General features: G+C 40.0%; 1 protein-coding gene across 1 annotated transcript in view; it reads left to right on the top strand.

Moving 5' to 3' along the window:
* Positions 1-23,885, top strand: part of RAB31 (RAB31, member RAS oncogene family) — a 62,214-nt gene extending 38,329 nt beyond the window's left edge. The window contains exons 4-7 of the mRNA XM_054642560.2: positions 1,387-1,458; positions 3,313-3,419; positions 7,964-8,073; positions 19,670-23,885. Of these exons, the coding sequence (XP_054498535.1) occupies positions 1,387-1,458; positions 3,313-3,419; positions 7,964-8,073; positions 19,670-19,767 (387 nt within the window). The 3' untranslated portion in view covers positions 19,768-23,885. The remainder of the gene's footprint in view (positions 1-1,386; positions 1,459-3,312; positions 3,420-7,963; positions 8,074-19,669) is intronic.

The following is a 23,885-nucleotide window of genomic DNA, read 5'->3' as shown; positions in this document are numbered from 1 at the left end:
ATTCTGGGAGGCATTTATTGCATTAAGCATGCAAGTAATAAAGCTGCATACTAAAACCCCGGAAAGCACACATCCACCCAACTCCCTCAGGATCTTGGCTGATCCCATTTCTTCAGACCACGCTTCTCGACTGATTCCTCTTTCTTTTCTCATCCTCTTTCCTGCTGTTTTCTCTTATTAATGAGCTCTCCCACCTGCCTCGCTCCCCAAAACACTTGAGCACTTGACCATCTGTCACTGCTGCTGTGCATCCTCACTGTTACAAAAGGAAGCGCCGACCTTGAGCTGGTGTGCGTGGTCTGTGATAAATAGCTTACAACCTGGCAAGGGAACCAGCGCCGCAAATAAATTGCCTGATATGTTGCACGTGAAACAGCAAGAAATGTGGAGGCTGCTGGAAGTCTAAATGCTCAGTCACTAGGTACAGATCTGGGAAAAAGATGTGTCCAGTAAATATGCAGAGGTTTGCAGTGTAACACGTGGATCTCTGCGTGTTTGCTGGGCAGTGAGGTTCAGACCCTGCCCTAATAATGTATTTGATTTAGGTGCTGACCTCAGTTATTAGCTGCAGCTTAATATGCAGCTTTTGCAGATAGCTTCCCCCCCACAAAATTATAAAATGGCTGTGTGAGCATACTGAGACTGAATGCATTTTCCCAGAAAGATTATTTTTGGTTTGTTTGAGACTAAGCTAAGTTGAATCAGCAGAAAGACTTTTTTTTTTACTTCCTTACTCTAATTGTAATTGTAAGCTGAAATTCTAAATCAGCTGCTTAGTCATTGGTAAATTATGAAAATTACGCCGTTCTTCAGTTGTTCTAACAAACATGTTTATTTCTTGTTTTTTTTTCCTCCAAAGAATGTTTTCCTTGAAACTAAAAGCTGAAGAGCAACTGCAAGAATCCGTGTTTTTTGAAATATCTTATCATAGTATAGGATAGGTAAACAAGACAGGTGTTCAGATTTTTCTGACAAGTTAGTTTTATACAACTCATTTGCAATGTTTTACAAAATTCAAACCCAAGCTGAATCCAGTCTTAGATCTACAAAGCAAGATTGTGGTTTGCCAGGGGAAGGGTTCCCTATGCCATCAGGTTAGGCTTCCAAGTGCAGTTGATCTTCCTGTCAAAATTTGTCCTGATGCATTGAACCAGTGAGGGCTGGTTGTGTAAATTCAGTGGGATGAAGAGCAGCACGAGATAAAGGAGGTCTGGCTTCTTTCTGTTTAAGGAAGATGAGAGATGGGTGACCACTGATAAGGTCTGTTCTCTGTGGGATGAAGGAAAGGGGGTGGTCCTGCCATGGCAAGTCTTTGAGACCTGGCAAAGCATGTGATAGTTCTGATTTATTAATGATACTTTCTCCTGGGGTTTTATGTTTTAACAGTTTCATTCCTTGGCTCCAATGTACTACCGAGGTTCAGCAGCAGCTGTGATAGTGTATGATATCACCAAACAGGTGAGACCTTTGGGATGCTTTTTCCCTTTGTTAACTCCTCTGTTTGGGCCTGAGTTTGAGTTAAACCCCACAACTGCAAAATTTAATTTCTCTGGCATGTATATACTTGGGTAGTTTTGTAGATCTGGGTAGAGGTGCCCAACTGCCTTAAAACATTAAATAAAAAGTCCTGCTTCTGTGTTGTTTCAACTTCATGTAGACAAAAGGTTTGAGACTGCATTTTGTCAATGCTTTTTGGGTTTCCTCTGACTAAGACAGGATTCATATCCTGCACTACTCCCTACCACCACCACCTATGTTCTCTGTGTGGAGTTGAATTTTTACGACAAAAAGCAGCTGTTAGCTTTACCAGCTGAATAGAAATTAAGTTGTTTGCATATTACTGAATTTAAAACTAATTATTTTTATCTAAGCATATCATTTCATGTCTGTATTCCAAGCATCATGTCTTAATTTTCAAACTGGTAATGAAATCATAAGTCTCTGACCTTTTGTCTCAACATTATTCATTTGGAATGAAAATTTTATTTTTAGATCCTTAACTTCTCTGGCTGATTTCTCAGGCAGAGGAGGCTAGGAGAACTCAGCTGAATGCCTCTTTCACTCCTTTTGGAAGAAACCCCTGCTGATATAGCAGACTTAGTGGAAGTGCTAATGGATGGATGGCCAGGAGAGTTCGCTGGCATTTTATTCCTTTCTTGCCAATTGACTTATTTACTACAAGGCTGGGAGGGCTGGTTTGGTTCCCCAGTGCATTAGTGCAATGATCTGTTGCTGACAGTGGTGGTCACTGTTGTGCAGCAGTGCTGTTCTCCACTGCTAATTTGCCAGGAGAAGGTGAGGAAGAGTGAATCGTGCTGGATTGATACTTTGGATTTAAATATCTTACAGTTGATCTTGTAATATACTGTAAGAATAAAATTTTGCCAGCCTTTCTCCAAGCTTATGTGGAAAGCTCTCAGAATAAAGAGGGGGAAATAGGAGAGGCAGGTCAATGTGTACTTCACTTTCTGATGCTTAATATTCAGTGCTAATCATTAAAGCAGAATGGATTTTTTCCCGAAGTGACTGATATGGCTCTACCTTTGGTGATACTGATACAGCCATTGCTGATTTAGAGGAAACTCTTATGTGCATTTCTGAAGGGGAAAAAATTATTTATCATCTGTTTGGGAGCTCACTTTGTCAGAAAGAATTTCAAATGTGCATTATAATTAGAATCTCCAGAAATAAGTGTTACTTAAGGCTACTACTTCACTGGTGTAAGGAAATAGAAAAATTACTATTAAAAGTTTGGTAGCATCAGATAGAGTTTGATTTTCATGCTTGGAGGAGAAAAAAGCCAAGTGAATTGTCACCTCTCTCTTCAGTTTTATAATGAGTAAGTTGAGGTTTACCAGATCACAGATTTGGAAATGCAGGGAAGTGGGCATCTCTGTGGAAGCTCCACTGGATATTACCAAAAATGTGACAGTGATTGAGATGGTAAGCCACTGGACAGAAGTGAAATTAGACAAATGAAGCTCACATTAGGTGAAGGAAATGAGCTATTAGACGAGCTGGAGTAGTTTCTTCATCACTGGAAGTTTAATATTCGGTGCTGCGTTGGAGCAGGGAGGAGGGGAAGTGGAAAAGAGGGAGGCATCCAAGTTCAAGAATTAATTTGAAGAAGCCTTATGGTCTAAAGCTTGAAAAGCAAATTGCAGAGATAGGTAAGGGATCTTCCAGTCTTGTGATCTATATAATCATTATTGCATTAATACTGTCAAAGCTGTGCTCCTCTTCTTTAAAAAATAGGCAAATACATTGGCAGAGAGTGTGCTGGTAGCTTATTTTGTTATTTCTCTGATGCAGGATTCATTTCATACTTTGAAAAAATGGGTGAAAGAACTAAAAGAACATGGTCCCGAAAACATTGTAATGGCCATCGCTGGAAACAAATGTGATCTGTCTGATATCAGGTAATACTTTCTGATGTTGTTTTCATTGCAGTAACTATATTGTTTTTTCCCTGCAGGTAACAATTTTGCTTCCTTGTTATAATAGTATATAATTTTGGCCTCCTGTACTAGAATCAGTGATTCTAGCAATTCACAACCTCAACAACAGCAACAGCGCAACGTCAATTATGGTTTTTTTAACCTCTCTTTTACTGCCCTTCCTCTTTATTTGTACAATCTCTACATCCTTTATCTGCTGAATCATTGGGAATGGAAAAGGGTTCTCTTTTTTGTTTCTCCCTTCTCTTCTATTAAAAAGTGCAGAATGCAGTAAGTGATGAGCAAAACCAGCAATATAAAGCTATGAGGGTGGGCAAGAGGTAAAATATTAATCGCAGAGCTTTGAGAACTTGTGATTTGCAAGAACTGAAACTTTTTCATAATAATGGATGTAGAAAGTGTATTTTTGGGATTTCTTGGAGCATATCCTCAAGTAAAACTTTTGTCCCCTGTGTGAAGCAAAGAGCCTCCTAGATAAAAGAGGGAAGGGTTGAACCCATATCCCCTGCAGAAGAGCTGAGATGATGCTATTTGGAGTGAGAGGGAAGCTAGAATTGCTCTTCTGCTTGTTAGCTGTATTTTGGATTTGCATTTATCCTTTCAGGAAATGGAAGCACATTCTGCTGTACAGTAGTGATTCTGTTTGTCAGCCCATGACTATTATTTCGTGCTTCATCCATGAGTACAAACTCAATGATCATATTTGATGCTTTCCCCTTATGACCTCATAGGCTCTCATGGCTGTTCAAATACATCCCCATGTGTTTGGTTATCATTACTTTGGCCCAGATTCACCAGAGCTCTGGAGCATGTGTGTAACTTCAAGTAAGTGCTGCAGTGCTTTTATTGAATCAAGGCCTAGACGAGAGTTTGACCTGTGTGGGTTTTATTTTGTTCTCCCCTCTGCCACTGTCAGCCACGAACCAACACAAAGTTGCAACTCACTGCTTTCTGTAAGAACTGAACAGGCCCTAATTCTGGCAAACTTCTGGTTTCTGTTCGGCTAAGGATCAGGGACACAGATGTATTGGCATCCCCTACGTGATGTTGTGATATGCTGGTCAATGTGGTGAAACTGAGTCCTACAAGACAAAAATTTCCAGATACAAAGGAGAAAAAAAGAGGAAAGGATGGTTAGAAAAATAAAACCAAAAGCCAGTTAGCACAAATCAGAGGTTTTGGTTGCCCTGAGAGTCACTTTCAAATTTAAGTGTTCCCAGCAATTCAGTTGCCAGATTAACTCAAGGGTAGTAAGTTTGGAGATTGTGACAAATGGCAACAATTTTAAATGAGTCCATAACCAGCCCTTTTCCTGCTTGCTCTTGCACCAATTGAAGACTTAAAAAAAATCCTGTATCTCAGAAATGTGAAAGCACTGGGCTTCCTCACAGAGCAACTGTGATATGTGATCTTCTCACCATATTATTATCAACCACTACCTGTAGTTTACTGATTGCTGATCATCCACTTCTTGCTCCTGTTCAGCTGTTATAGCTCTTCTTTGCACAAATTGTTTTGCTGTGTGAATGGTCCTTGTTGTACTCTATGAGCTAATGTCTCTTAATCTTTTTGGTTTTTATGGGAGAGGACATTTTTTCTCCTCATAGTTATGAATAGTTTTGGTAATATTTTTTTTGTGCAGTTGTTCTTTCTGCATCTGCCAAACTTTTTTCTTGTTGAAGTTATCCAGTGATGTCCAGCTAAAGTTATTTTGGTGAAAAAATAGAGAGTAGACTATCTCATATGTGATATATTTTCACAGTTCTTTCAGAAATCTGATTGTTTATGCAATGCATGCAGCTGTTTGCATTCTCTGTCTGCTTTATGTCTTCAGATTTACTTCAGTAAAAATGGTTTTAGGTGAAACATGTCACCAATTTATCAGATTGTTTCCAATGAGTAGAAAATACGCGTGCCTTTAGGCACAGAGAATTTACAAGTAAGATAATGTGAGCACACAGGAGCAAGCTGCTGTTTGTATGCATTTTTGGCATCTCTGCTTGGTTTTATAGAGCTTTTGGCAGATGTTTTGCTGGATATCAGAGAGACAGCTGCTTTTAAGACCAATATGAATAGATGCCAAAGAGGTCAAGCTGACCTGGTTCAAATTGGTTTGATTCTGCCATCTCTGAGTGTAAGAGATAATGTAAGGAGGAATTAATGTATTTCTCATAATCATTGACCAGGCTACCCTCCCTGTTTAGCATCTAAAATTTGGTTTTGAGCTGCCAAGTTGTCCTTGGGACCCTTAGGGATCACACTGCTTTTCCTCAATGTTGTTAATAAGCTATCAGCAGTTCTTGGTGCTCTGTTGAAGTAAATTTCTTCTCCATTTTGAAGGAATTTCTACAGATAGGCAAGCAATTTTATCAACTATAAATCTTCATCTTTGTTGTAGTACTGTCAACTCTTAGAACTGCTGAATGTTCAGCATACTTCTAAGTAATAGGAATAAGGCTTTCTTCTGACAGGGCATTAAAAAGTACTTTAAAAGACGGGAGCTGAAACTTCAATGCTAAAATGTTGTAAGTGTCCATAATACTTTTTTGAGCATTACAGAATTCAATAGTTGTAACAGCAGCTAAGAAGTGTTCACTTCCCTATAAATGTGGTTCACCTCTTTAACAAATTGTGTTCTCTGGAAATCAGTCAAATTTCTCTGGAAATCCTTGTTTAAGAGAATTCAGCAGAATTTCATGCTCAGATCTTCATTCAATGCATCCATAATATTTCCTTATTCAGTAATTTATCTGGACTTCTTTAAATCCTTTGACGTGGTCCTTTACAACATCCTTCTCTCTAAACTGGAAAGAGATGGATTTGATGGGTGGCCTGTTTGATGGATGAGGAGTTGGTGACACTGTCGTATCCAGAGGGTTGATGGTCAATGGCTCAGAGTCCTGCTGGACACCAGTGGTGTCCCTTGGGGATCCATAATGAGGGCAGTGTTATTTAATACCTTCAGTAATGAAATAAATAGGGCAGGAGATTTTTCTCCTTCTTAATGCATTTATTTAAAATCAGCTCGGGTGGGAAGGACTGATGGGTCACGCTTATGCCGCCACTGCTTCCAGGAGTAATATGGAGGAGGAAGAAAAATGCAGCTTTGTCTGCTGGTCTGCAGGCTGAGCTGGGGCTTCCGTCCTCCCCAGAGCACCAGGAGATTCCTGCTTCTTTGGTTTGACATTTGCGGTCGTCTTTCTAGCCAACATCTTTTAGGTTAGGGTGAGGGGTAAAAAGGGTCTTAGCAGATACTGGATTCTGTTCCTCACGTCCAGACATCACTTCGATCCCTTAATTCCGTGTTGGCTCGTTGTTTTTAGGGGTTTTTGCTAGGTTTGGTGAGGGGTTTCTTCATTTGCATGCCAACCCCGATGTCATTTGCTGGCCAACCCTGATGTCCCCTCCACTTCACCGTCCCGGGTGCCACCCTCCAGGAAGCAGCAGGGTGCCACTCGGCAAAAAAAGGGAATTCCCAACTATCAACAACGGCTAGTTAACGAAAAACTATTAACAACAGGTGATTACAACAGCAAACAGTTAGAACTCCACCCTGGCAGCAACTGGCCCAACCTGTGAACTCTGCAACCTTTTAAAAAAATGGGCAACTTTTCTACTCATAACAAGTAATGACACAGAAGGGTATGAGCGTGTCAGACACATCACCCAGCTGATGACACCAAGCTGAGTGATGTGTCTGACACGCTCACACTGGGAGGAAATTGTACGAGGAGTCTCTGGATTGGTGTATTGGAGCTGTGGGGTGAAGCAGTCGGTGCAGATTCTGCTGCTGCTCAAAAATCAGGAGTAGAGGTGGTTACAGATAGCAGTGCACATGGGCAGATCCAGCTCTGCCACCTGGCTCACGGAGATACAAGGCCAGCATGGGGCTTGTTTAAAGCAGAGGTCTTTTTGAATGCTGTAAACTGCATTTGCCAGCTTTTGGCATATGAAGTACTGGTTACAAAATGAGAGTGTTTGGTCTGCTGGTGATTTTAAGATGGTGTCAGTTTGGTGAAATGGCAGTGAACTGGCATTCATAGATTGTTGTTGCTGATGTTGTCAAAGTCAGTGGTTTTCTTACTTCAGAATCTCTGATTTCCTTGCTGCTTGCAGACCAAGACACATGATGCTCTTGTCGTTTTCATCCACAACTGTTGTACCCTATCATGTTCGAACATTTGGCATGTGGAGAGTGCTTTTCTTATCAAAGTCAAATATAAAACACAAACAAATGTGATTTTCTTTAAATTTTCTTCCTTTTCTCAAGGCATGGATTCAGCAGCAAGTTGCAGAAATCTGCAGACTGATCAATTTTGTTGAAATTTTGATGTATTTTAATAAGATTATCTAAATGTCATATGAAGAAAGACAGTACTGCTTTTATGGAGATGAAGAGCATATTAATGCTCAGGCTGTGTTTGAGGTTGTTTGGGGTTTTTTCTTAAATTTTTTTTTTTTTTAATTTGGCTTCTTTTATTTATAAACGTTTTATTTTTTTTCAGGGAGGTTCCTATGAAGGATGCCAAAGAATATGCAGAATCTATAGGTGCAATTGTTGTTGAAACCAGTGCAAAGAATGCTGTTAACATTGAAGAACTTTTTCAAGGAATAAGTAAGTATATGTTCTCTTTAATTAATTAATTTTGATTGTTTAGAAGTTTTCTGAAAATAGCTGTCTGTTTCAGGTCTATAAACTACTTTCCCAAGGACATCAATAAATCCTCCGAAGCCTGTGGTATGGCAGCTATTTATGCAGATGTAAACTAAGAACAGCTTTGAATACACCAGAGCAAAACATAGTAGATAGTAGATACAGAGTAAGCCTGTTCCTTCTAAATCTGTATATAAATCCTGGCCTGGGTCACATCTGCTGTTTCAGACCAAGCCTGCTGTAGAGGCAGTACTGTTGATCTTATCATCATGTTGCTTAAAAACTTAAATGTTGATAAATTCTCCTGGAGGGCATTGGTAAGTGGAAGGTAGTCATTGCAGTGGAATACATTAAAAAAAAAAACCAAACAAAAACAGATACATTTCTCTCCAGGCCTTCTAAACATGATGAGGCTGGCACTTGTCATGAGGAGAAGAAAAACTGTCTTGTTCAGTTTGCCTTCCACGGCTTCCAGTGCTGGTCACTGTTTGCAGGTGGGAAGGATTTTGTGGGTTGGAAGGGACCTCGTGAGAGCTTGAGTCCAACTTTCTGCCCAAGCAGGCTTGGTAGTGAATTCAGACCAGATTGCTCAGGCCATTGTCTGGATGGGCTCCAGAGCAGAGGTTCCAAAACCTCCTTGGGCAGTTGTTCAAATAGTCCCCATAGTGACATCCCCACACCAAGCCAGAGCCTATTCTCATTCAGTTCACTCCCTGTCCCGGGTGCACCTCACTGTTCAGTTTCTCAGCAGCCCTTCCCATGGGCACTGACGGGCAGCTTTGTGGCACACCAAAGCCATTGTGTCTCCAGGCTGAGCTGGCCCTTTTTCCTCAGCCTCTCCTCACAGAGCAAGCCCTCCAGCCCTCACTGTCTTGCAGCCCTTCTCCGAGTTTGTACCAGCTTGTCAACATTCGTCTTGTGTTGTGGGGCTCAAAGCAAGTGTGACCCAGGTGGTGTTGGACCACATCTAGGAGGGGATAACTACTTTGCCTAATGTTCTGTCTTGGTTCCTATGGCTTGCTGCTGGCTGTCTCTGCTGCCAGAGCATGCTGCTGGCTCATGCTCAGATTGCTTCCCTCAGGTCCTTTTTGGGCAGAGCTGCTTCTCAGGCAGCCAGTGCCCAGCCTCTCTCATAGCCAGGGGCTCTTCCTTCCCACGAGTAGTGCTTGGCATTTGTCCTTTCTGAAGGAAAGGCTCCTTTTGACCCGTACCTGCCTCCAGCCTAAGGCCCTATGGAGGGCAGCCCTGCCCTCAAGGCTACTGGTTGCACCTCAGAGTTGGGTGTCATCTGAGGGCTGATTTGGGTGCCTGTTTTTTCATCCTTCAGGCTCTGATAAAAGGTATTAATGAAGGTAACTGGCCTATGGGTAGACACATACCATTAACCACTGACCTTTGAGTTGGATGTTCCAGCCAGCTACTCACACAGCTAGCAGCCTGCCCATCTAGGCTGTAGCATCCCAACACTGACAAGTACAAGGATGCTGTAGGGACAAGTATCAAAAGCCTTGCCAAAGTCAAGGTAAACAACATCCAGCCATGCTGCCATAGAGGGCAACCAGGATGGCTGGACATGGTTAACCCTTGGTAAGCCCATGCTGACTGGTCCTGGTCACCTTCTTCACCTTCTTGTGCTCAGAAGCAGCGTCTCAGAGGATTTGCTTTGGGTTTTCCCAGGAAGCAGAGTGAGGCTAACCAGCCTGTAGACCCCTGGCTTGTTATGTCCCTGTTTGAAGACAGATATAACATTTACCTTTCTCCACAACCTTTCAAAAACAGCAGGGATTATAAAGAACGATGTTGCTCCCTATGCATCCTCAGGCTTGTACGGGTTAAGATTTGTTAAGAGATCCATGGTCTGATCTTCTTCCACTACTGCTGTTTCCTCCTCTCCCTGAATCCTCTTCTGGGGTGCAGAGACCTAGGAGACAGCATGTCCAGACACTCAACCTTGTTTCCTTTCCTTATTTCCCATTATTTTATTTTTTTTAATTTCACATATTTTTAATTAGCTGATATTGTCTAGCACACTTCGCCTGTGATGGGGCCTGTGGAACTGTTTGCTCTGCTTACATGGGATGTATTTGAAATGGTCAATGAGAACCAGTATTCCTAGAATACACTACCATTCTTTTGCCTCCTTTTAAAAAAGAGGTGTGTGCCACATGGGTGTCTGGAGGAACTGGTTCTTCCCTGTTATAGTTTACTTGTTTGTCTGCATCTGAGGGTTGTGGACGTTCTTGCAGAGGAACTCATTCTTGCCACATAATTAGATAATTAGTTTCCAGCTTTGATAGGCATTGCTGCAGCTGGCAATGTGCACTGTCCCTAATAATTAATATAATAGACGAGGAAAATCAGCTAAATTAAATTTAGTATGAACTAGATACCCAGGCAAGTGCACTTAATTCCACAGGCAATTACTTCTATATATAGAAATATTTGGTCTCAGTGGATCTACTTGTGACCTTATCAAGCACTCAGCAGAGAGAAAGGAGAGAGTTGGTAGAGTATGTTTATAGAAATATAGTGGAAACCAAGTGAAAAATGCTTGATTAGCAGTAGAATTAATTAGTGTGATTGTGACTGGACAGAAAGTATTGATAAGTAACTTTCTGATGTTTTTCACCACTTCAGTCTTAGTGCAATTTCCAAAAAAGTCTGTCTCTGCCCAAGTTGCATAGCAACATTTCTGCCTTTTCAGTGTATGAAATCCTCCTGTGGCAATGTCTCCAACTCTGCTGGCTAATTTTGTTTGTGTGATGCCCTAAAAGTCACTCTGCAGCTTTAGTTTTGCTTTCATGCTGCCTGAGAGCTCCTGCCCTTGTCCCTGTGTTGCTCATGAAGGGCATGGTGCAGCTCCCTGGCCTCTGAACAAGGAAGCAGCAATTTCTGTTTACCTTGGACTTTGCAGGTAGACTGTATGTGTTATCTATTTTAAAGTCTAGATTTGAAAGGATATTCCAACATGTGTGGAGAATTTCTCCATTAAATCCTCCTTGAAATTGATAGCCTAAGCAGACTTCATTTTATTTTAGCTAAAAAATTTACCTCCTTCTTGCCTATGGTTTTCATTTCCCAGGGGCATTTTAGCATAAAAATTTTTCCTTCCTGAGATGTCTAACAACTGTCCCTTTCCAGGGACATTGTTGTGAATGGAGTGAAATAGTATGATGGAAAAAATGTGTACTCATAATGATAGGAAGAAGGCATAAAGAAAAAAGGGGAACTGGTATGTTTTGTTGACAGCCAGATAAATCTTGGAAAAATAACAGAGATTATAGAAAGATTGCTTCATTTCTAAAGTTATTATATTACACTGTACTTAAAAGATTTTTTAAATAAGTTTCTCTCACAATTTTAGGATTTGGCTGCTTAGAGGGATATCTTCATAGCACAGTCTCAACACAAATCTTTCGTCCTTAATTTGTCTCAAGAAAATGCAACATGTGAAAGACTAGAATCAGTAAAAGTTTCTGATTTTTTTGAAGATGGGTCAAATTTGGCAGGAGAGGTACTCTGCAGTCGCTATACTTGGGCAAATAAGGGTGAAGAGGCAGACTGAGCACAAGAATTGGCAAGGTCATTGTTCTATGGGAGTTTGCACTGAGCTGGGTAATGGGCTGCAGCTCCTGGGTTCTGTTGTACCCATGGGATTTCAAATGATAAGCTACTGTACTTACCCTGGGTTTGTTTAGCAGTTCCTGGCTGAAGGCTTGCTGTGATTGTGAAATATCACGTGACTGATTTATGTCTCTGTAAACATGAAATGAGTATTTTTAATACAGTTGTGTATTCCTCACTGGAGGTAGATTTTTCCCAATGTCTTTCTTTAAAGGTTTCTGACATAAAAAGGGCTTAACAGTTCAGTGTTTCTTTAATTTGTTCCAGTAGTTCTTTTTTAATAGCTGAGTTTCTATAGGAACAAATGTTACCAACTTTTTATTCCCAGCCTTAAAAGAATCATAGGCACAGTGGCTCCTTGTCGCCGGTTTTTTGGCAGCAGCAAAAATGCCAGGAATGTATTATACAATAGCAGTATAATAAAGTTGTGCCTGTGCAGGGGGTCATACCAGTTCTGTATTGCCCCTTCTTGTTTGTGGGACTTTAGCCCACTGACCTTTGCTTGTGCCTGGCTGGTTTTCAAAGACTAAACAAGCTCCCCAATGTGTACTATCATTTAGTGGCAATCATACCCTTGCAATTCTCAGACACCTGTTCATTTACCAGCTCAAATAAGCCTTAGTTACCTTACTCAAATCTGGTACACACCCAGCTGTTTCTCTCCAGCCTGTGTGTGGTGTTGCCTGCTACCTCAGCGTGAAGGTGGCCCAGATATGAAGGGGCAGGTTACGTAAGAGCTGCCCTGGGCGCGCGGCTGAGCCGAGCCCGTGGCTCCCTGGTTAATGCCCCAGCAGCTCTGCAGGGGAGCGGGCCCTGGGACAAGCAGGCTGCTGAAGAATATCTAGCTAAGCAAAACATGAAATAAACTTGGGCTTAAGCAAAACAAACATTATGGCCATGGGTTGTTTTCTTTGAAGTCTGGCAAATCATAGGACAATAGAATGGTTTGGGTTGGAAGGGACCTTAAAGATCATCTAGTTCAGCTCCCCCACCACAAACAAGGGTGCCACCTGGTAGATCAGATTGCTCAAGGCACCATCCAAGAAAAGTATGAGATCAGTGTGCTACCAAGGGGGGCAAGATTAAATCATTTCAGCATCCTCTGTTGAGGGTGAGAAGGAAGTGGGAAGAGCATTATCAGAACACTCTGTGGAGACTGTGCAAAGAGGGGTTAGCATGCTCACTCACACTGATGCTCATACTACGAGAAGGAGAGACAGGCTGGTGTTTAAAATCCAGATAAGAACATTCTTCCTAGATGAGGCTTCCTAATTAGAGCAGTTTCTGTCTTGGGATTCAACCTTTCATGTGGTAAATGCTCAGTTATAAATGTATGAAGCTATTGATTTTCTGAAGCCTTGCCAGCAGCTCATATATTGAATATTTAATGTAACCCAAATACTTGTTTCCTAGAAATACTGGGAGATTAAAAAAACCAAATCAAACTCGATCTCTAGAGTTTACAGTTTAACCAGCTGTATGCTGGACAAGCTAAAGAGGAAGGTATGAAATACCTGTGGAATGGGTAAGGAATACTTTCCAGCAGACACTCAGTGTTTACACTGACTCAGATGGGCTTGGATGGGTGGAATTGCAGATAGACAGTCTTCAAGCTTCGTGAGTGAGGAGTGTGGTGGTTTTCATCCTTTTATCTACTGATTTGCAGATATTTGTGAAGTACTTTGAAGAGGTCTATGAAAGATATTTTAAGAAAAAAAAATATATTTAGGTTACAAAGAAATTTGACATATGCCAATTTTAAGGTAGTCCAAACTCATAACTGAATTTTTATACAGCATGTGAAAGAATGGAAGAACATTGTCCAAACTAACATTTGAGATTATATTCTTTACAGTTTATGTTCCCTGTGTTTCAGGATTAGTTTTCCTGTCGCTTTCAGACTTCAGTGAATGGAGCAAAACTTAATGACCTTTGGACAATTGCTAAAGTTAAACATGTGAGGTACTGGATCCCTCTCTAAGGAGAGCACTTAAAACTTTGGGCTATGTCAGTAAAGAAACTGACATAGCCTAAAGTTAATTACAGCAGGACCTAAGGTTGGATCTCAGTAATTAAATAATTAGGAATACTGTTGTTTACGTTGATACATGCAAGATTTAAATATTTGTTTGGGTTTTTTTCTGGGGATTTTAATTAAATGAGCAAAACATAGTTGTATTGCTGCTTCCCCTAGCAAGAACTTGTGTCAGCAGTCTCTGCTTTTGCTTTAGATCAAACCAAACCAAAGGCTTTATTTTCTTGCATGGAGATGCTGTTAGCTGTGCTATTAGGACTATTAAAATAATTGCCACTTAACTGTGTTTACTTATGCAGTCAGTTTTATTTATTGTGTTCCCTTGCATGAAAACTTACAGCATGAGTAAACAGTCAGTTGGGGAAATCTTAATATCAGTATAAGTATGGGGGGCAGGGGAAAGAACTAGAGACAGACTAGTGAGCCAAGCTTTATAATTCTTGTGAGAAACTTCTAAAATACCACTGAAATAGGTTTCAGAGCATGAAAGAATTGGGGGAGATATGAAGTGGGACTGTTTTAAGTCCTACAGGTACAGAAAACTGCTAAAACTGTTGGATCAGATGTGCCTGCTTTGCTCTGCCTTGTCTTCACAGGTGGCTGTTCTTTATTAATGAGGTTTGCAGGGGCTCATCTTGCTGGGATACAGCTGGCAATTTGAGGAGGTGGTTCTGGGCATTGTGTAGCTGTTGTACCCTGATTGAAGTTAACCCTTTCTCAGGTGAGCCATTAGAAACGCTCACCTGAGCTCTGACAGGTGTTAGGTTGCTTCTCTGGGGAAGAGTGAAATGTATTTCACCTTCCTCTAGCCCCCTAAAAATTACCTGGTACATGATTTTCAGGAAGATGGAGAGAAAGACAGAGAAAGCCACTGCACAGGACTCTGATTGCTGCTTCTCCTTAGAGTAATAGTTGTGTTAGATAGCAGGACTCTGCTTCTTGAATGGCCTGAAGTTGTGTCTGGGGAGGTTTATGTTGGATATTAGGAAAAGGTTCTTCACACAGGGAGTGCTTGGGCACTGGAACAGGCTCCCCAGAGAGGTGGTCAGAGCACCAGCCTGACAGAATTCAAGGAGCATTCGGCCAATGCTGTCAGGCATTGACTCTTGGGGTATCCTGTGTAGGGCTAGGAGTTGGACTTGCTAATTCTTGTGGGTCCCTTCCAACTCAGCATATTCTGTGATTCTGCAAGTCCTTGGGACTTGACTTCATCATCTGGATGTGCCAGTTCAGGTTGATCACAACACATCTGTTTCCACAGTAAATGAGTCATCTGTTCAATGCATTGTTGTGTTTGTCCCTTTGTCATCATGGTAACTGTTGCAGGTTTTTTACAGAGCCTTATGCTCAGGGCTGATCCCAACCTTTCCTTTGATGCAGTCTTTTACAGGTCAATGATGAAACTATTTTCATGTTTAAAAACCCAAACAAGAGCAAAAAGCTCAGCTCCAAGCCCGATTCTGATCTAGTGAATGTCACAGCTTCCAACTGGAGCATCACATTAAAAAAGGAGTAAAGAGAGCAGCTTTTATTACTTTCATGATGCCTCCTGCTTCCAGCTGCACTAGAGCACTCCCTGTGTGTCTTTCTTCAAGTTCTGCTCACTGAGCTGCTACCCAGTCCCTGCTGTCTCTCTTGCTTCTCTGGTCCACTTTTCATTTTTCTTCATTCCCATTTTGTTTACCTCTTGTTCCACCCTCCCATTTCCCAGTCTCTTTGCCTCTGGCACTCTTAGAACAGGAACGCCCACAGTGCTGATTAATCTCTTAACAAACCTCAGATTCAGTAGCAGGAGTTGGAACTCTACCAGGTTTTGGAGAAGACTCTGACCTTCATCCTGGACTGCCTCAGCCCCACTCAAACATGCCAGAAAGGAGGAGATGCAATTGGTTTAATGCTTTTCATCTGTTAATCTGGATGATTCACTTCAGAACTGTGACAATTTCTGTAACCCTACATTTGAGCAGTCTCTTGTGACACTTCTTATTTTACACACCAGTGTTTACTGGAATGAGAGAATGGAGGAAACCAGGACCTCTTCAGGAATGTGCAGAGGTGGATGGTTGCAAACAGTTTTGTTGCACAAAATCTGTGAAATGTGGTCTGAACCTTAGTGAAATAAAATCGAAATATATAATCTTATATTTAATAATAGTGCAAAATCAAATTTTAAGTTGCAGTCAGCAACTTACTCTGTAGGAATATCAGCAATAGGAGCCATATGGAACTTTCATACCAGCTCAGTAATATTTTATCCCCAAGTTCCTTGTTTCACCAGTTCAGCTGGAGAATTCTTAGATAAATGTGCATGCATTCTCTGTGAATAACTATTTCTGGAATCCTAAAACACACTCCTGCTGATCTTTGGCAAGCTGGCAAGTTGTGTTCTGCTCTTCAAAACAGGGTGAAGACTATTTGTGGTCTAGTTTGTCATCTTAAGTTAAGCAAGAGATGAGAACAGGTTGTCCTGAGAGGGTGTGGATGGAAGTGCTCAAGGCCAGGTGCCCTGAGCACTCTGATCTGGTGAGTGACATCCCTGCCTATGGCAGGGGGGTTAGAACCCCCCTGATCTTAAGGGCTCTTCCAACCCAAGCCATTCTATTATTCTAGGAGTTCAATCTCTGATGGTGCTTTTAAGCTGACTGCCTTTACCAAGCAGTCTTCAGTTTGAAGAGGAATTGCCTTAATGTTTTTATTTCTTCAGCATGAGAATTGCAGGGCTGGATGTCAGAGCACTGCTGCTTCTTTCTGACATAAACTGCGTGAAAGAAATAACCTACAGCAGTTTTAATTTATGGTATTCAATACTGGGATATTTTTATTACTCTGGAACAGAAACTATGGATGCCAGTGAGATGCAAATTTTAAATGAGTATATACTTTCCAAAATTAATTCAGTTTGTGACCTCTGTTGATCCTGACTCAGTGCCAGCTATATTTGAGTTGGTGTCAGCAATATTGATGCCATATTTATCAGGAGCTGAATGGCAAGATGAGATGATCACAGTGCTTTTAGGTGGCAATAGTGATTGAGCTGGGTTAGAAGCAGGAAGTGTAGATGCAGGATCAGCATTTCACTCCTCATCCTTAGTGTTCTCCTGCTGCTTAGGCATTTCTCTGTTAGAGTGTCTACTGTCAGGGAGGCCTAGGGAAAGACAGTAAGTCAGACAGATTTCTGACTGATTTTTTAATTCACTTTCTCTGATATCTGATGAAAAATCACTGTATCATTTGCTGTGGAGCTGGTTCTCAGGTGTTAGACTGAGTTTTATGCTCCAAGATAGTTATTCCTGTCATGGTAAAAGCTGCTTGGGCAGGGATGTCTTGTTACTAAAACGGTTTAACTTCATGGTTTAATAATTCTGGTAATAAGAGAAGTAATAAGTGAGGCAAGAATCACCTACTGAAAAAATATTCTCAGACTCAAATAAAGTAAAAGTTTAGACTGTTTAAACATTTATTTCCTTACATTGAGTTCAAGGAGGGGGTAGTGGTATCAAAACAGCAGAAAACATGGCTAGTTCCTGACAAACAGTACTTAAGTTCAAGAATAACTTAGCAGCAAATAGGTCTAGAGATTTTTTTGTCTTTATTATTTATAGTTGTTATCTATGTGGGTTTTGTTTGTTCTGAGAAATTACTTAAATCTGGGTGATTCTTAGCAACATATATTGTGTCCTGGTCTGAACTGGACAAACTGTTTGCTGACCTTGAAGCCTGCAAGGTTTTTCCTCCAAAGATAAGTTTTCCTGCTTCTTGGCATACACATCAGGAGTACCGTAGAAACTACTTGAAACTCATAGGAAATATGAAAAGCTGAATGAAAAACAAATAGAGTTAATGTCTTTGTTTAATGCATTTCTAAAATGAAAGTTAGGCTTTCATTTCTAAAATGAAAGTTTGCACATTAAGGCTCTCCTCTTCCAAAGTTACTGTTAGAAGAACAAACGTTTAGAGGTATTTGATTAATGACAAATTTTTTATGGAAGCCATGTCTGGAGTTGCCAGGTTTTTTAGCTACTTTGTGCTCTGGCTGGGTCAGATTGACAGAGTTTTATTTTGCTGGGACTGAGTTGAAAGCCCTTTGGAAGTGTTAGGTACCTAATGCACAAGTTCCCTGCAGGTCTCTATGACGACAGCACTGCCTTCTTGGAAAGCCTCTCACAGATACCATGTTCTTCATATTCTCTAGAGTTTTAAGAATTAGTGGATTCTCTTTGTCTCCAAACAAAGCCAACAGCACTAATGCATGTAACAGCTGGGTCTATAACCACCTATTCTCCTTTTTATTTTACTTTACAAACATGAAGTTCTGAACAGAATGTTAAGCAGGATGTGAAGTTGATAGTTTAGTGACCCAAATAGAGCTCAACATTGTAATGTCAGTGCTTATACATGCTTTGGCCCTCAAGATACACATTTTTCACTCTGTTGGACCAGATGCAGTATCTTTACCTTAGTAATGGGAGGAGGTCTCCCTTTCTCATTCAGCTGCACAAATACACAAAATTATCTGCTTTAAAAGTCACACTTTTCTTGTACAGCATACCTGTGCAGAGCTAACTGAGTAAGAGAAAATTTGAATCTTGGCTGAAGGTAATTTAAGGACAAGTTTTACAGATCAAATTTTGCTGTTTGATTTCATTTGGATTGGATTTTACCCGAATGCTTTAAACTTGCCCACCCACAACCACTCCCCCAAATAATTTGTAGGGCTCAGGCTTCAGCATAGGTACATAATTCATAGAACATTTGGTAAGAGAGAGCTGTGAATAACTGAAGCAAAGGATGGGGAAATCTAAGCTGTAAAATCCACCTGGATTATGATGAACTGTTCACAGGAACTCTGTGTTCTCTGAAAGTGGTATATAAGAAACAAATGTTAAATATTTTAACTCATGTTATTTAACATGGGTAATGGTAAACCCAAGAATAATTCATAAAAAAGGATTCAGCTTCAGAAAAAAATTTTAGGAAATCCACAAAGTGATGGGAAAGTACATTACCATGACTGTAAAATCTCAAGGTACTGATGGAGAGCTCACACAAGGTTTTAATGCAAAAGCCAGATGCATACCAGAGAGAGAGAGAGACAGAGGATGGACTGGACCTGAGAGAATTTTTTTTCCATTTATTATTTTTCTTATTAAGCACATTGTATGTTTTCCACTAATAGGAAGCCAGTTAGACAAAAGATGCAGCAGTACTACAAGGGCACACAGGGGAGGGAGTTGGAGCAGTGCCCTTCTGCCCCAGGAGAGATCTCTGGCTCTCCTGGAATGGCTGAAATTCTTTCAAACACTCTAAATAATTGCTCCATAAGATGATTAAAAAATCAGGAGAGTTTGCAAGGAAAGGGGTGATGGTGATGTTAGGCAATCAAAGCTGTCAACTGGAAAGACATGGGTATGCCTAAAAAAGAGGAAGGGATTCAATGGAAAGAACAGATCTGTTTTTCTTTGTCAATTGTAGGCACCATGTGTTTAGTTACAGTGCTTTGTAAAACTCCAGTGTGCTAGGACTAAATGTCATGCAGATTTAGGATGGGCACAATCTCTTTAAACTTGCACCATTCACATTTAGGTGGAACTAGGAGAAAGATGACAATTTTCTCTTTTTAAGTTGCAAGGAGCTCAGTAAGATGACTATTTAAAAAAAAATTCATGGATAATATAATTTCAGTGTACTCCATGTCTTCTCAATAGCCATATTTTATATATATTTTTTAATGTGAAAGTCTTTTTTCATGAGTAGGATACAAGGGAAAATATTCAAGGTACAGTTGTTGTAAAATTTCACAGATGTAATTCTTATGCAAGCTAAATTCTAACTGTTACCTGCATGGTGTGTTGTTCTTACATCAGGAAAATTGAATTCATGTCTCCTCATGTGTTTCAGGTCAGCAAATTCCACCCTTAGATCCTCATGAAAACAGTAACAATGGAGCAATCAAACTTGGAAGGCAGACTTCACAGACGGGTAGGCGGTGCTGCTGACCCAACTTGATCTTTTTAGATTTACTTGAAAAACAGCATCATTTGCTTTTTTTTTCACTGAGAAAGGACTTCGTGATCTCAGTGACGTGGCTCCTTATCTTGAAAGCAGTAATTTCAATACTTCCCATGAGCAATAACGCAAGGACCAGAAGCAGAAGGCTTTACTTCAAAGGGATTTTGCAAAACCCAGTTGGAAAATCCTCTCTAATATCCTGTCAAAATTACAATGTCAAAGTACTCCAATTCTCTGTTGAAACCAGTGACTGTTTTGTTGGGGTTTTTTTTAATAAAATGATCAGTTTTTAAATAAAATTTAGGTTTGCTGCAAAAACTTATCTTCTTACATTTGCAAAGTAGACTTGGCCTGTTTTTAGAGTTTTCTCTGTAATAATATGGTGAAAAAATCCCATAAAACCTGAATTTTGGCTTACAGTTTCTCTGCCATCTTTTTAGCTGGACTCTGCTTCACGATTTTTCTAAATCTGCAGCTTCATCTCCTACTTTCAGTAAACATCAGCAAGAAGTGGACTGAATTTGCTAACTGAAGGAAAAAAAAAAAAGGATCCAAAGGATGATTGAATGCAGTTTTTATGGACTGGAAGTCAAAATCTGTGTCAGGAAGTGCTGTGTATGTGGAAGAAGGAGTTGTCACGAAGGAAACTGCTGGACCCCATACAGTTCCAGTGTGCTTCAGAAAGAAGTGAAAATGCAGCCACTGTGTAGAGTGGAATGATTCCCTGTGCAGGGTGTGGGTTTCAATAGTTGCTGAAAATGTAAAATGAGCATAAATACAGGTTTAATACCCACTGCTTACCAGGGTTCCTCCAGATCTGTGCCCCAGACCAAAGTTGTCTGTGTTCAACATTGCATATTCCTTGGTTTCTAAGAGAGGCTGCCACAGTGCCCCACTCCTTGTGGTGTCACTGCTGTGCTCCAAGAGGTATTTGAGTTCAAAGAACATTATTTCTGTACAAAAAACTGCACAAGAGAGCACAATATTATTTGGGGTTAGAGGCTGGAATCTAAAAACAAATGTGAATGTTTGCTTACAGATGTAATTCCCTGAATTTTTGGAGTAATCTTCTCAATTGTGTGGGGATGTGGTGTGGAAGGCACACTATGTGATATCTTTGAAGCGTGATGCACTTGGAAATGCAGTGGAGGAAAGAATTCCTATAGAGGGTTATGAAGTAGAAGTAATGTAAAACTGTATGTGTTTTCAACTTCTGTCTTTTATGAATGTGTGTGACTGTGATGATAAAATCCAAATTTATCTTCTTCATCAATTTCATTGGAAGTGGGAATTAGAGTAAGAAATATTCAAAACCAGAGCCCAGCCTGAATTCCACAACATTAATTTGTTCTCTTATGAGGAAAATTATCACCACTGCACATTTTCAGGAGGGCTTATAAAAGCAAACAAAAGGGAAAAATAACTTCCCACAATAAATCATGAGCAGGCAGCCAAGAGCGTTGTTTCCGTGTTGATACATAGAAAACCAGACCTTATTGGCTGGTTTATTTTGTGAGATTGCTTAGATAAAATGTCACTAATTGTTAGGGCTTGAAACAGAGCCAGATAAAATCAACAGGAACATTTTGTCTCCAGAGGGTTAGGAGTAGCATAGGTGGGAAATATCCCTCCGCATTTTATTTGAGAACCTGTGCTGCATTGTTTTTTTCACATATAAGTAGTTTCTCCTATATTTTGGCCTCTTTTGAAAACACTCATTCTAGAAAATACAGCCTTGGATATTTTTGCTAAACTTTCAGTTTTCAGCTGTGCTGATATATGATCCACGTCTCTGTGTCACTGCAGCAAATATTTAACTGATAATGTAGGGTTATTGAAGTGAAAATTCAGTGATCATTGTTGGTAGCAGGGGAGGGAGACGGGCTCCTTTAGGGAACATTTAATTCCATCCCGGTACAAGCGAGTCTGCCAGGGATGCCTGGCTCTTTCACTTGGCTGGGGAGGGAAAAGCTTAACATGGCCTTCAGTGCTAAGGAAATACCAAACTTACCAACATCGCAGGTTCATACATTTTATGGGTCCATGACCCAGTGCTGGAAGAGATCTGATTCCTCCTTTGTAAAACCCAGTAAGAGGCTAGACCAGTTACCCAGAAAAGAAGATGAGATCAAACACGTGTTTCTAGAGGTGCCATAAACTTTAGTTCAATATATAGCAGTTATCCATAATTGATTTTTAAGCTTTTGTAAATCATTGTTGACTATTTTTATTTTTTCTACAATGGCATCTCAAAACTTACTAAATCCTAACTGAGATGTCTGAAAGCTTTTTAAGACAATTTTGTGAGTACCTTGTATACTCTAATTTATGTTAGAAATGGCAATTGATACTGGTCTTTATGGGATGTTGTCCTGAACAAGCAGCTCTGACAGCTGGCTTTGAGCAGTATGTGAATCAGAACAGCTTTATGAGTTATATGTTAAAATAGTTTTAAATTGGAAGTTTTTACAATGGATCTCTGAAAGATTTTAAAATTTGAATGGTGACTAAAGAGGTTTTGCTTTTGTTAGGGCAAATCTAAATCACTTTATTCTGCTTTTAGTCCAGAAAAATATTTCAATTAATAAGGAATCTGATTGTATAAGTTCTTGAGATTTGGGTTACTGGAAGCTTCATTAGGGAAGTCTGAAGCCAGAATAAAAATAACAGGCCAATGTGCTGTGCAGAGCATCTCACATTTTCTCTGAACACAGGGCTCACTTTTGACAATATTGTTGCCACTCTGCTGTTTGTCAAAGCCAAGGTGCAGCCTATTCAAATGGGGCAATTGTTTGTTTAAAAAATAGTGATTTAAAAATGTAAATTTAATGATTTCTGCTTCCATTGGTTGCTTGTGTTTCTTGGAAAGTACCAGCACCCTTCATAAACAGTCAGAAAAATGACAGAAAAACCCCCAATCTCAGAGTTGAAAGTTTTAGCAGCAACTGGAATTCCTCTTAGTAGTTTATGGATGGTGAAAAGCTGAATTACTGTACTGGAGCACCTGACTGTGTAACTGATCTTCTCTAATAATAATAATAATAATAATAATAATAATATCAACACTGCAGTTCTTGGTTAGCCAGCTGGTGCTGGATTTGTCCAAGACTGATTTTCTCAAGAGAGCTGGCAGCAGGACTGAGGCACAGGCTGTAGTGCCAAGGATATTTGGTGGAGCTTGTTTGCACTGTGACTCAGGACTGTGACTGTCCAGTTGAGGGTGACTTGCTTTTCTGGCTTGTCGTGAACAAGTTTAAAAAAAAATTATGAAGGAACTAGTTTTTGTATATGCTCTGCATATATGTGTGTATATAAAGTACAGTTTTGTATTGTTCTGCTGACATGTAGTGTTTTTTCGCTATGTCTGGTTCTCATATACAACACATTTTATTCTGTAAGTACATTTTTCTGTTAGTGATCATTTCACCTTTATGAACTTAAAGTTGTGGATCAAAGGTAGCAAGAAGATAGAGATATGCATAGGTACAATTTTTGACTTGCCATTCTTGTGCATGAAAATGGCATATTCTAGAAGATGTTTGTCTTTCAGATTGAGAAATCTAAAACCAGCCATTATTTTTCAGGAATTGGAACTTAGAAGTAATAAAGTGATGCTCAAAAAGCTTACTATTTTTGCTCACAGTACAACATGTTATCTAAAGTGCTGCAATGTAATATGAGTCTGTATCAATACCTGAAAAACTTATTTGTCATCCCATGCCTTCTCTAATCCTTCATGGCACATGGGAGTAAGTGTGACTAGATAAGTTACATGTGTGAGCATTCTGGCTGTCATCACACTGTTTCACTACAGTGAAATATTTTACTAACCTACCCTTAATTATTTATACCAGAGTCAGTGATAAATTTCCAGTTTAAAATCACCTGCTAGGTACTCTTCCTCTGTTTTGTTTATATAAGAGCTTTGATTGGGCTGGACCCACTTGCTTCATGTATGGGATGCTGCAATCTGTTAATACTTTACCTTCTGTTTTACATATTAATTGTATCATACCTAATAATATTTTTCCCCCTAAAATGTAGTTTTTGTGGTTTATTTAACCTACAATGATTAACCCTAATAAATGTTTTAAATGGTTCTGAA

The sequence above is a fragment of the Agelaius phoeniceus genome, chromosome 1 (assembly GCF_051311805.1).
Source record: "Agelaius phoeniceus isolate bAgePho1 chromosome 1, bAgePho1.hap1, whole genome shotgun sequence".
Taxonomy (NCBI): Eukaryota; Metazoa; Chordata; class Aves; order Passeriformes; family Icteridae; genus Agelaius; species Agelaius phoeniceus.
The sequence above is the reverse complement of the archived record's forward strand: the minus strand, read 5'-3'. Positions and strand labels throughout refer to the sequence as shown.